At 49.1% G+C, this 12,946-nt stretch overlaps 1 protein-coding gene across 4 annotated transcripts in view; it reads left to right on the top strand.

The window, feature by feature from the left end:
- The window catches only part of Fz2 (frizzled 2), a 319,520-nt gene extending 307,256 nt beyond the window's left edge, over positions 1-12,264 (top strand). For all 4 annotated transcript variants that reach the window (XM_076313303.1, XM_076313295.1, XM_076313287.1 and 1 more), the window contains one exon: positions 6,365-12,264. In XM_076313303.1, coding sequence (XP_076169418.1) covers positions 6,415-8,694 — 2,280 coding nt within the window. In that variant the 5' untranslated portion in view covers positions 6,365-6,414 and the 3' untranslated portion in view covers positions 8,695-12,264. The remainder of the gene's footprint in view (positions 1-6,364) is intronic.
- The last annotated feature ends 682 nt before the right edge of the window (positions 12,265-12,946 follow it).

Here is a 12,946-nt window from a genome sequence, read left to right as displayed (position 1 = left end):
CGCTGGTGTATCGGTTGGGAGTGGAGATATGCTCTTTAGATAGATACGGAAGAGGAAATACTCTGCTGTATTAGATGATGTTAGGGACACTTGAATTTGTCAATTATACAGAGTAGGAAATACTCTGCTGTGTTGGATGATGTTGGGGACAGTTGAATTTGTCAATTATACAGAGTAGAAAATACTCTGCTGTATTAGATGATGTTGGGGACACTTGAATTTGTCGACTATTCAGAGTAGAAAATACTCTGCTGTATCGGATGATACTAGGGACACTTAAACTTGTCGACTACTCAGAGTAGAAAATACTCTGCTGTATCGGATTATATTAGAGACACTTGAACTTGTCAACTATTCAGAGTAGAAAATATTCTACTACATAGGATTATATCAGAGACTTGAACTTGTCAACTATTCAGAGTAGAAAATACTCTGCTGTATCGAATGATATTAGGGACACTTGGATTTGTCAATTATACACAGTAGAAAATACTCTGCTGTGTAGGATGATATTAGAGACACTTGAACTTGTCGACTATTTAGAATAGAAACTACTCTGCTGTATCGGCCGATATTAGGGACATTTGAACTTGTCGACTATTCAGAGTAGAAAATACTCTGCTGTATCGGATGATATTAGGGACACTTAAACTTGTCGACTACTCAGAGTAGAAACTACTCTGCTGTATCGACCGATATTAAGGACATTTGAATTTTTCAGTTACCCAGAAGAGGTAATACTCTTCTGTATTAGCCTATATTAGAGTCATTTGAATTTTCCAATTACCCAGAAGAGGAAATACTCTCTTGTATTAACCTATATTAGGGACATTTCAATTTTCCAGTTACCCAGAAGAGAAAATACTCTCCCGTATCGGCCGATATTAGGGACACCTGGACTTTCTAACTACTCAAAAGGGAAAATACTCTCCCGTATCGGCCGATATTAGGGACACCTGGACTTTCTAACTACTCAAAAGGGAAAATACTCTCCCGTATCGGCCGATATTAGGGACACCTGGACTTTCTAACTACTCAAAAGGGAAAATACTCTCCCGTATCGGCCGATATTAGGGACACCTGGACTTTCTAACTACTCAAAAGGGAAAATACTCTCCCGTATCGGCCGATATTAGGGACACCTGGACTTTCTAACTACACAAAATACAAAATATTCTACTGTATCGGTCTTTATTCTTCGGTCGAGATTAGGGACATCTCGCCAGCTACCCAGAAAAGAAAATACTCTCCGATAACGGTCGAAATTAGGGACATCTGAATTCTCCAGCTACTCAGAAGAGAAAAATACTCTACTGTATCAGACAACATTAGGGACACTCGAACTCTCCACCTACCCAGAAGAAAAAAATACTCCTGTATTAGACGACATTAAAGACGCAAACTCTCCAACTACCCAGAAGAGGAATTACACTGTTATATCAGTCGAGATTAGAGACACTTCACTAGTTACCTTTAAGAGAAACTATTTTCCTATATTGGTCGATATTAGGGACACTCGAACTCTTCAGCTACCTATACGAGAAAATACTCTACAATATCGAGAATAGGGACACCTGAACATTCCTAGCTCCTAAGAAGCGAAACTATTTTCCTGTATCGGTCGATATTAGGGACACTCGAACTGTCCAGCTCCCCATACGAGAAAATACTGAACGATATCGTTCGAGAATAGGTACACCTGAACTTCCCTAGCTACCAAGAAGAGAAAATACTCCGGCGCATCGGTCGGTTGGTCTCTGGAGTCGAGATTAGGGACACCTCGCGACGTGTCCGCTCCTTCTCCGCCTCCGATCCTTTCCTCGCGCGCGTCAATCTCTCCGCTCCCGGGAGCCACACACGTAGCGCCCCGAGAGCTTGTTCCTCCGCTCGCTCGCTCGCTCGCGCGCACACGTCGTCTTATAAATAGCCACGGAGCGCGTGTCTCGGGGTGCTAGCAGTTAACAAACGTTAAAACTAACACCGCCCTCCTACAATAACATTTCGCTCCCGGTCACGTGTTTTCCGCGGGTCCCGACTATTATAAGATCCGTGACTGTCGTCTTCTCTAACCTCCTCCAACTCCAACTCCTCCACCTCCATCTCCTCCGCCTCCTTCGAGCTTCGTATTCGCCGGTCGGTTGCCTTAGAAGCTCACCCTTTCCCACCCCCTTGCTGCGCCGATTCCTCCTCCGTTTCCTGCGATATCTCCGGTGCCGGCCGGGTGCCTAGAGAGAGATCTAGCCCGGGATCTAGCCTCGGACGTTGATTTATGCGTCCCAGCCACCTGAACCCCCTCGTGCGCGGTGCCCTTGTTCGTTAAGGTCGCAGACGGTCGCTCCCTCCTCCCCTCTCTCTGTATTCTCTCCACGAATAAACCAGCGAATCGAGATATTCGGTCGTGAAGACGTCCCTGGGTCTACGTAGTATCCTCCTCCTACTCCGTATGCGTGGGTTATGCAAATACACCGGATCCCCGATCGTCTAGAACCGTGAGTCCCGGGGTTATATAATGTTATGCTAGTTCAGCCGCGGACGGTCGCGTTTGTTCCTTTTTCACCGGCAACGAGGACCATCGGCGAGCTTAATTAGGACCACCGTAAAGGGATCCGTAGATTGAACACGTTTTTGCACGGTGAACCCCTCCTCTGTCCCTTCTCCGCCGTCTACCGCGGGAAGGTACGAAGAAATGACTATATTTAAGGGGCGAGGGACTCGACGATGCGGAGAGACAGATAGAGACGGAGAGAGTTATTTCTCTCCAAAATTGAGTCTCTTTCGTCGGGTCCTCGCTCGTCCTAGATTGGACGAGGGGGGGTGAGGAACCGCATTCAATGCTCGATCGATTCCACGGTTGTGTACGAAGTGACCAGTTTTCGGCCGGTCTTAATCTAATCTCGCGCGAGCCGTCTGTTCGAATAATTGCCCGTTTTGTCCGGTTGGAGTCTCTCTCCCTCATCTCGGTTATTATCGAACAAGTACGAAGTCAGAAGTTTATCGTGGTATTTTTCAGTTGCGCGCGGTGGAATGTCTGACTCACTCGGACAACGCGCGAACCCGCCACCAAGCGTGGTTACAAGGAGGTTGGAACGATAACAGTGTAATAATATCTGTCCATTAAGCGAGTCTCGATAACAGGGGCCTGCACGGGGCCCGCGCGCGTATCCCGGGTATAAGGACGTGTGTCACGGTTGGCCGGGGACGAGTCTCTCGGGTGTGCATATTTACGAGAGTCTCCGTGAAACCTCCATCGATATCGGCCTTCTGCGAGCATCTCGGAGTAATACCGATAATAGACGATTCGTGTGTTACCACAGCTCGTGTCTCGAACAACGCTGGAATAGATACGGGAACGGTTTCGCGACTTCGGGAACGGTTCGTTTCGGTATCTAGATCCGGGGGATAATGGCGATGATAACTGTACGTTCGAGAACCATAGGAGAACACGCTCGACTCGCTCCGCTCGCTCGATACTAATTTTCCCCAAGGCGATTCCAGGCTAAGTGCTGTTCCTAGCGATCCACCTAGGGAAGACACGGAAGCCCCTCCTAGGTTTCAGATCCCCAATAGACCGTATTTTCTTTCTTCGGACGATCCAACGTGCTCGCCTCTCTCGCCAAAGGTCCGTGGCTTCTCTAAACAATCGCGCGACACTCGATGGCTACGTGACTCTCGTAGCCACTGTGTACGGCCCGAACCTGGTCGTAAACCTCTCCAAAGTCAAACAGCGATCCGCCTTCGGTACCTGTCGACCAACAGGTGCGATCCTGGCTCCCTGAACGATCGTCCCCTGTCGTTGTTAATTCTTTCGATACGGATGGGGACGAGGACGAGGTACACACTGTTCTTGTATCGGGAGATATTTCAGGGCAAACTTCTACCAATGTGGGCAGTTTAGACGGTTTCGAGGTGTTTGATAGTATTGCTCGATCTTCTTAGCGAAATGTTTTGTGATGAGTATGGAAACGGAGTAATTGCATTCGTGAATTAATTCATCTTTATTGCGTTTGAGTTTCAAAAGTGTGTACTATGCGCTGATGGGAGAATGACGAGTGGAAGGAATGTGAATTCGATTGGTCGGAGCGGATTAGGCATAATTGTATCCACATTTGGTCTTAGTGTGTTTGTATTGGGCGAAACGGTTCTCATCTGCTACCGATCGCGTTGCCCTAACAAAGAGGGGGACTCGTCGAGAGGGAGCGAAATATTGGGTTGTTCGAAAAGTAATTTCGTTCTTTTTGGTGAAGATGAAACACGATTTTTTTAGAGCGTGTAAACATTTTATTAAATTATATATTCTCCATTTTGGAAAACGGAATAACTTTTGGAAAGTCAATTCGTTTTTTTTTTGTGGAAAGGAAACACGATTTTTTTAGAGCGTGTAAATATTTTATTAAATTATATATTCTCCATTTTGGAAAACGGAATAACTTTTGGAAAGTCAATTCGGTTTTTTTTTTTTGGTGGAAAGGAAATACGATTTTTTTAGAGCGTGTAAACATTTTATTAAATTATATATTCTCCATTTTGGAAAACGGAATTACTTTCCGAACAACCCAATAGTTCGAAGCAAGCGATGCAATGGTGGGAGATACGAGAAGAGGTACTCTTCTTGCATCTGTTCCGCTAATCGTTTCTCCAGCAACGCATAGTACGTGGTCTGGTCAAGTGGGAATACGGTTCACTGTCGGTTCTTTGAAATGAAGGAGTTGTGGTATGTTTGAACGAAGTTGCAAGTCGATGGTAAATTTTAACGAGTAACTGTAGTCATTAGTGAGACGCAACTGTAGTGCGCGACGATACGAGTGATCGTAGTGAGTTCTAAGACACAGCGAGCACACGAGTCTATAGGTGACCATAGTTACGAGTAGGGCACAGCGAACACATAGTGATGGATAACCATAGTTACCAGTAGGGCATAGCGGACATCTAGTGATGGAAGACTATAGTTAACAGTAGGGTACAACGGACACACAGTGATGGACGACTATAGTTACCAGTAGGGCACAGTGGACACATAGTGATGGATGATCATAGTATCCCGTAGCATACAGCAAACATATGACGATGGATGACCATAGTCTCCCGTAGTATTATAGCAAACATATGACGATGAATGACCATAGTCTCCCGTAGTATACCGCAAACATATGACGATGGATGACCATAATCTCCCACAGTATATAGCGAGTGTACGGTGGTGATTCACGTCATCGTCTCCCATCGTCCTCTGTTGAGGGTCCCTGTAGGCTAAGGGATGACTATAGTCACCGTGAGCATCGAAAGAATAACTGAAGGAAAATATGCACTGTGGTTTTATATGTATATATAGTTATAAAAGTAACATGTGAATATTAGTAAAATTAAGTATAAAGTATGTAATATATATAATAAATATATATATATTAATTTTACTAGTTACATTATACTTAATTACACTAATATTCCCATGTTACTCTTTGCACATAGCCACACTCGTGCTCGCCATATAACAATCTAGATCTTCTTTTGTTTTTTTTTTTTATTCTTTCCCATGCAAGCAGATGTCACCATCAATAGAATACAGAAGTATTCTCTTAACCCTTTAGCTCCGACGGACGTACATATACGCTCTCAAAGAATGACCATTCATATACAAAGAGCGTATATATACGCTGTAGAAAAGTGGTCGCTGAAGTACGAAGAGCGTATATATGCGTTCATGCAGTATATACTTTCACCTCATACTTTACACGAAATACTTTTGTTAATCGAATATCTGGCATCAAAAATGCCTCGAATGAGGCGTCAAAAAAAAAATCAAGTCCGAAAATGTGTCGTCTGTAATAAACGCGGAAAAAGACGCAAGTCGAGGTACTATTGTTCACAATGTGACGTTGGCTTATGCGTGGTTCCACGCGTTGAACTTTCTCACACCAAACTTGATTATTAATATCGCGTTTGGCTTCAAATACTTTAGCAATTTCGTTACACTGTATCAAATAATATTACACGAGCATTACGATGTAATATATAAAAAAAAAAGTAAATTACGCTTACAAAGTTTAATATTTTACAAAGTAAATAAAACGATATTACCAAATATAAGAAATATCATTGTGAAATTTCGAGAACGAGAATTTCGAGATACGTTCCGTTTACAACTATCAAATTTCGTCACGAGCGCAATAGTTAACAATAACACATTCACCGCTCGGTAATCCCCCCTCCTAATCGATGATCCTAGGGTCTAGTCTCCTGTCGTCGGGGATGCAACATCTCCGGCGCGAGCACCTGACCAAATATGCCGAACGATCCCCGCTTAACTCCGAATCCGCTTACGCAAGTGGTAGTCACGCGATAAAATGTCTTCCGTTGTCTGTTCCAGGCCGGAGTGATGCGACCCACGCAAGAGTAAGGCCCTAAGCATCGTTCACAATGGGACTCGTTCGACGGACGAAGCTGCTCCCCGGGCGAACGATGGCGTCTCTGTTACCGTTGCTGCTTCAACTCGCGGCGTTACCGAACGCGCGATTAGAATCGGCGATCAATCCGGCGAGCAGCGTGGGCTCGGTGTCGAGCGGCTCGTCGTCGTCCTCCTCGTCCGCGAGCTCCTCGTCGATGGTGGGCGTCGCGTCTGGCAGCGGTTCGGGTTCCGGTGGGATGGTGGGGTCAGACGGTGGTGTGGTAGCCGGTGGAGGCGGCGGTGGCGGAGGTGGTGGCGGTGGCGGTGGCGGTGGCGGCGGTGGCGGTGGCGGTGGTGGTGGACACTCGTCGTTGAGCGGCGGTGGGGCGACAGGGAACGGTAGATGCGAGGAGATCACGATCCCGATGTGCCGGGGTATCGGTTACAATCTGACAGCGATGCCGAACGAGCTGAACCACGACACCCAGGAGGAGGCGGGTATGGAGGTGCACCAGTTCTGGCCGTTGGTGGAGATCAAGTGCTCCCCGGATCTGAAGTTCTTCCTGTGCTCGATGTACACGCCGATCTGTCTACCGGAGTACACGAAACCGTTGCCAGCCTGCCGTAGCGTCTGCGAACGTGCCAGAGCTGGATGCGCCCCGTTGATGCAACAGTACGGATTCTCGTGGCCGGAGAGGATGGCGTGCGAGCGTTTACCGACTCACGGTGACCCGGACAACCTCTGCATGGAGCAGGACAACCGTACCAGCAGCACGGGACCCGGATCCGGGAACAGCGGAGCGGCGAGCAGCGCACCGTTGCCGGCCGCTGCCCCACCGCGTCCCACGAGACCGACGAAGACCACCCAACCACCGCGCTGCAAGCCGGGCAAGAATCAAAAAAACTGTCAGCATCCCCCGGGGGAAAGGGCGAGGGAGTGCGCGTGCCGGTGCAGAGCACCCCTCGTACCCCTGGGGGCGGGGGGCACGGTAATACCGGGTCCGATAAGCGGCAGCAACGCCGGCAACATCGGCAACGGGGCTGGACTGGCAGGCATGGCCGTAAGTGGAGCCATACCAGCGCCACCGATAAACATCGCCCGGAACATCATGCAGGACATTGCCGGAGTACAGAACTGCGCTCTCCCGTGTTACGGGGCGTTTCTCACCCCCGAAGAGCGAGGGTTCGCGGCCGTGTGGCTGGCTCTGTGGAGCGGTCTGTGCGCCGCAAGCACACTCGTGACCGTCACCACGTTTCTGATCGACACCCAGCGCTTCAAGTATCCTGAGAGACCGATCGTCTTCCTCTCGGCGTGTTACTTCGTGGTCTCGATCGGTTACCTGTCGAGAAGCGTCTTCGGTCACGAGGAGATCGCGTGCGACGGACCGGCGTTGAAGTCCGGGGCCCAGGGGCCGGGAGCCTGCGTCACGGTGTTCCTGATGATCTACTTCTTCGGGATGGCCTCGTCGGTCTGGTGGGTGATACTCGCGTTCACGTGGTTCCTCGCGGCCGGTCTGAAATGGGGGAACGAGGCGATCGCCTCTTACTCTCAGTACTTCCATCTGGCCGCTTGGTTGGCGCCCACCGTTCAAACGGTGTCGGCGTACGTGGCCGGTGGGGTGGCCGGGGATCCGGTGGCGGGAGTCTGCACCGTGGCACCGGACGGTATACGTTCGTTCATCCTGGTACCGTTGTTCGTCTACCTGTTGCTCGGCACCAGCTTCCTGCTCGCCGGTTTCGTGAGCCTGTTCAGGATCCGATCGGTGATCAAACGTCAACCGGGCGCCAAAGCGGACAAACTGGAGAAGCTGATGATACGCATCGGCGTGTTCAGCGTGCTGTACACGCTACCGGCCGGGGTGGTGTTGGCATGTCACATGTACGAGACCGCGTTACGGGGCGAGTGGCTCGCTTCGTTGGCCTGCCCGTGTCGGACGCGAGCGAGACCGCTCTACTCCGTCCTGATGCTCAAGTACTTCATGGCGCTCGCGGTAGGCATCACGTCCGGCGTGTGGATCTGGAGCGGCAAAACCGTCGACTCGTGGAAACGTCTATGGAGGCGTTTGTTCGGAGGCGGGAGCGGCGGAGGCGGTCACGGAGGCGGTGGCGGCGGTATGGTAGCAGGCGTGACAGGCGTCAGCGGCGGCATAGGCAGCACCAGCATCAAGGGCGTCGTAGGACGTGTCGGAGTCCCGTATCCACCGGCATCCGGACCGGGTAGCGCGTTGCTACCGCCGGGTAGCGTCGCGAGCGCCTCCCAGCATCATCTTCATCATCACGTTCTCAAGCAACCGCCTCTCTCGCACGTATGACGTCACCAGTCGGCGGGGGGCGACATGAACACCGCTGGCTGCGATCAGCAGCAACAACAACAACAACAGTCGGTGCAGCAACAGGAGAGGCCTTCCGCCCTTAGCAACTACGGGCCCATTTAGCCCTTCGCCTCGGCCTCGCGCAGGCATACGCCTCACGCGGCGCCTCACACAGCACCTCACACGCCCCACTCGGCGGCCACTATCTACTCGAGGAGGTCGCTGGCGTCGACGACGGGCCCGCTCACGCCGGCCCACGGGCTCGCGCCATCTTACACCCAGGCCACTGAGGTCTGAATCGATTTACGCCGGTAGGTAGGTACGTTGCGATGCTCGAGCGCGATCGCGATCGGCTCGAGGGGACGCCCGCCCGCGTTTCGTGGTTAACGCGCGGGCCATGTGCCACTCAACGCCGCCACGAATCAGCGTCGATCACTCGCGACGGTGCTTCACGATTACCCGATATACGTATTAGCCCGTACGTGTCTTCTTCGCCGGGTGTCTCGAGCCGCCCTTTTTTTAACTACCATCGTATCATCGGTGCGCGTTATCGCGGGAGTCGCGAAAGGGGTTACCGACGTCTCTTCGTTTCTGTTTTTTTTTTCTTTTTTTTTCATTGGGTTCTTTCGATCGGTCGGTGAAATTTCTCGGTGAAACGTATCTTCGTGATCGGTAAAAACGAGTCGCGACGAAAACCTCCAGCGATAGACGGCGCACGGACCCTCGTTGCGCGAGACCGCCAGAGGGCGCGGTGGTATCAAAATGGCGCTCGAGACAGCTCGGTTAGCGAGATTGTGATTTTTTTTAGTGCATCGATCGAAAGCAACGACGAACGAATGGGACGCGCGAATGCGAGAAAACGTGTGACAGGTACACTCTCTTACTCGTATCTATCTCTAAAACTCTTTCTTACTTATATACCGTAGCGGAGCTCGTAAAGTCCGCATGTCCGTCTAACGTGTATCGTCTCGTCTATTTATCTAACCTAGGCCATAACTGAATATAGGTGTAAAACACGATTCTTTTCTGGATCGTACCGCGCGCGTGGACGACGGTGAGTCCGGTGTTCCGAAGCGAACGAGGTTTCTTCTCCTTTTTTTTTTCTATAATTTCGCACACGGTCGAGACGAGCCGCGCGGGAGGGGAAAAAACAACCGACCGTTCCGTCTCGATTCTCGCGGGGAGAACGAAGAAAGTAAACAGACTCGGAATACAGACTCACCGGCGACGATCGCCGACGGGGTACGACGAGCAAGTGTATAGCGCAGACGCTGGGAGACGAGGAGAGAAGAGAACGGTGAGGCGACGTAACTGTAAATATTACTCTTAGGTGTTAGGTAAAAAGCGCTGTAAATAAACAAAGAGAGAGAGAGAAAGAGAGAGGGAAAATGAAACGATCGTCGGAACGATTCATCGATCGGCACGAGCTGTGGATCCACAAGAAGGCGTATAGACGCGAGGATATGGTCATCGTACGCGTTCCTTTTTTATTTTACTTGGTCTATCGCGTACATAAGTCCGTGGAGCCTCGAATTCGTCACGAATCTCTTTCGAAGTGTGTGCGCGTGTGTCGTCGCGGCTGTCGGCTCGGGTGACGTCACGGTGCGACGAAGATGGACGATTCGCTCGTTCGAGAATCCGACAGATGTCGAGCCGATCGCGTCGCGTCGGCTTCGACGGATATCAATTAGCGATCGGAATACCTCGAAGGAAGCTTCGAAGAGCCGCTAGTCTTGCCACGGACGAAGGAACGCGTCCGGAAGGAACGCGATCGCGCGTGCGATGCACGCGCGGCGACCCTGCGCGATTTCACGCGTGCGAAACGAACTTTCCGTTTTTTTTTTTTACCGCCGAACGAAGGTCTCTTTTTTCCCCCCCTTGACCGTTTTTTATATATTACTACTCGTATATACGCGTCTCGAACGTAGCAGGCAAAAAAGTGTATAGAGACAAACCACCACCACCATCAGAGACACACCTGTTTTTTGTACCTAGCGCGACTCTCGGTACCCGATCGGTGCCTCGGGTCGCGCATACGCACACGGGACACTAACCTCATTCGCAACACAGTATTACACACACATAAATATATATATACACACATACACGCGGGCGCGCACGAACACATACATACAGCCGTACACGCGCACGCCGTAGAAGAAAGATACGAAAACATTCTCTGTGTACCCCCTGAGTATCTCGTAGGTAAAAAATAAAAAAAAAGAAAAAGTAACGAAGCAAATTTGTACACGCTCACGTGTCTATGTCCGCGCAACAACAAAAAGAAAAAAAAAAAAACCTAGAAGTAGCTGTCGACACGAGTGCGAAATCGAATGCACGCATAAACGAGTAAGTCGTCGTCAAGTACGTAAATATATACGTGTATATAGAGATATATATGAATATATATTTAAGTACGCGTATATATATAAATATTACAGAATACGTATAAATATATAAATATAAATATTATATATGTCGAACGAATACGCGCGCTGTTCACCGACGGATATCTCGCAGTTCTTTTTTTTTTTTCTCTCGTCCTTTTTTTCGTACTCACTGGAGGAGAACAGAGAGGATAGAAAGATTCCCGGGGTGAACCGTCTCTCGTCGGTGCTTCTCGCTCGAGGCGCGTCTCGCGAGGAAATCGCGTGCGTTCGAGGTTAGGATTCGATGGCACCGAGGCAAACGAAACGTTTTCTCGCGTTGTTCTTCTTCTTCTTCGTCTTCGTCGTTCTTCTTTTCTTCTACTTCTACTTCTTCTTCTTCTTAATCGGGGGGTCCGTTTTTCGTCGTTGAAATTTCAACGGCTCACGCGATCGTCTCCGCGAGACGCGTCACTCGCGAGGAGAGCAGGTGGGAACGGGTGCACGCGAGGAGAGCGAAAGGAAACAGGCGAAAGGACTGAAAAACGATAACTGCCTCAAGCGACCTTAAAAGAAACACGACCCGTATCGCATCCCGGACGGGGACCCCTGCCAAACGAAACGTACACGTGTAATGTTGTAAAGTAGCGAGAGTAAAGAAACCTTTTAGTGTCACATATCACGCCAAGCCGTTACGAGCGAAAACGGACAATGTCGCGTTCGCGGACGATTGACGACGAGGGCCGGCCGGAGAAAAAACTGGTGGAAAAAACGAACGACAGAGCGCGCTGCCGTCGCGAGACGGTCACCGCGCACCGATCGTACGACCGATTGAGGAAACGAACGCGACGCCGGAGAAACAAGAGGGAGGAGTTTATAACGAGTATTTGTAAGCCACTTTTTGTCACGATGATTGTCAATAAAATTGAAAATACTGTGTGTAACGTGTGTGTTCCGGAATTTTATCCACGTTCGGGCTCTTTCTCGAGACTCTTTTCTTTTTTTTACTTTGGTGACGATTCTACGACCGGGCTCGAACAACGGATCGTTGTTTGTCTTCCTCTACTTTTTCTTTTGTACGTTTTCCTCGTTTGGCTTTTATGTTCTCTCCCCCCCCCCCCCCCCCCCCCATTGAAAACGTATCGGATCCTCGAGATCCGTGCACGTCACCATCTTTGTACAACTTTTACGTTGCCATAGTAGTTAACGAATGACCGACGACCATATCGTTATATAAATATATATATACTGAAATCAAAATTGTATACGATTTTTAATATACTTTATTATTATTTAAGTTCCTTGCGTTTGTTCTTGAGTACCTCAGAGCTGTCCTCGATCCTCGTATTATCGGTTTCATTTCCCTAACGATTCGGCGAACGTCCACCGGCGCGAAATTCAAATCCAGGATACGGGAAACGGAAACGAAGGTAAGTTAGTTTTGTGTATATTATTTTTTTAATTTTATACGTATGTATATTTTGCGATATAATTAGTTTTACATACATAATCTGCGACAACGTAATAAGTTGTTGCAACTTCGACGTTGTAATTATTGGATAAAAAAATAGTGGCTGAAAGTTTCGTAACTCGTGTACCACCATCGACAACGAACACGCGTTACATTTCTCCGACACGGGTTCCAAACGGTTAAGATCGTACTGTTTTTTCCGCTTCCCAACGTGAATCACGGAAAACGAAATAAATATTTATGTTTTGATCCGTGGAACACCAGGGGTATAATTATTTAACGTCGGGGTCGTCTTAAGTAAATACTTCCTGCTTTAAATCATGGCTGACTATAAACAGAAGTCCCGGGGACCCCACACTTCAGTTTGTATAAAACAAAAAAGGGTCCCTTCTGTTTAAGAGGCTCGAACAAGTGG

Source organism: Ptiloglossa arizonensis, chromosome 1 (assembly GCF_051014685.1).
Source record: "Ptiloglossa arizonensis isolate GNS036 chromosome 1, iyPtiAriz1_principal, whole genome shotgun sequence".
Taxonomy (NCBI): domain Eukaryota; kingdom Metazoa; phylum Arthropoda; class Insecta; order Hymenoptera; family Colletidae; genus Ptiloglossa; species Ptiloglossa arizonensis.
This window is presented reverse-complemented; position numbering and strand designations above follow the sequence as displayed.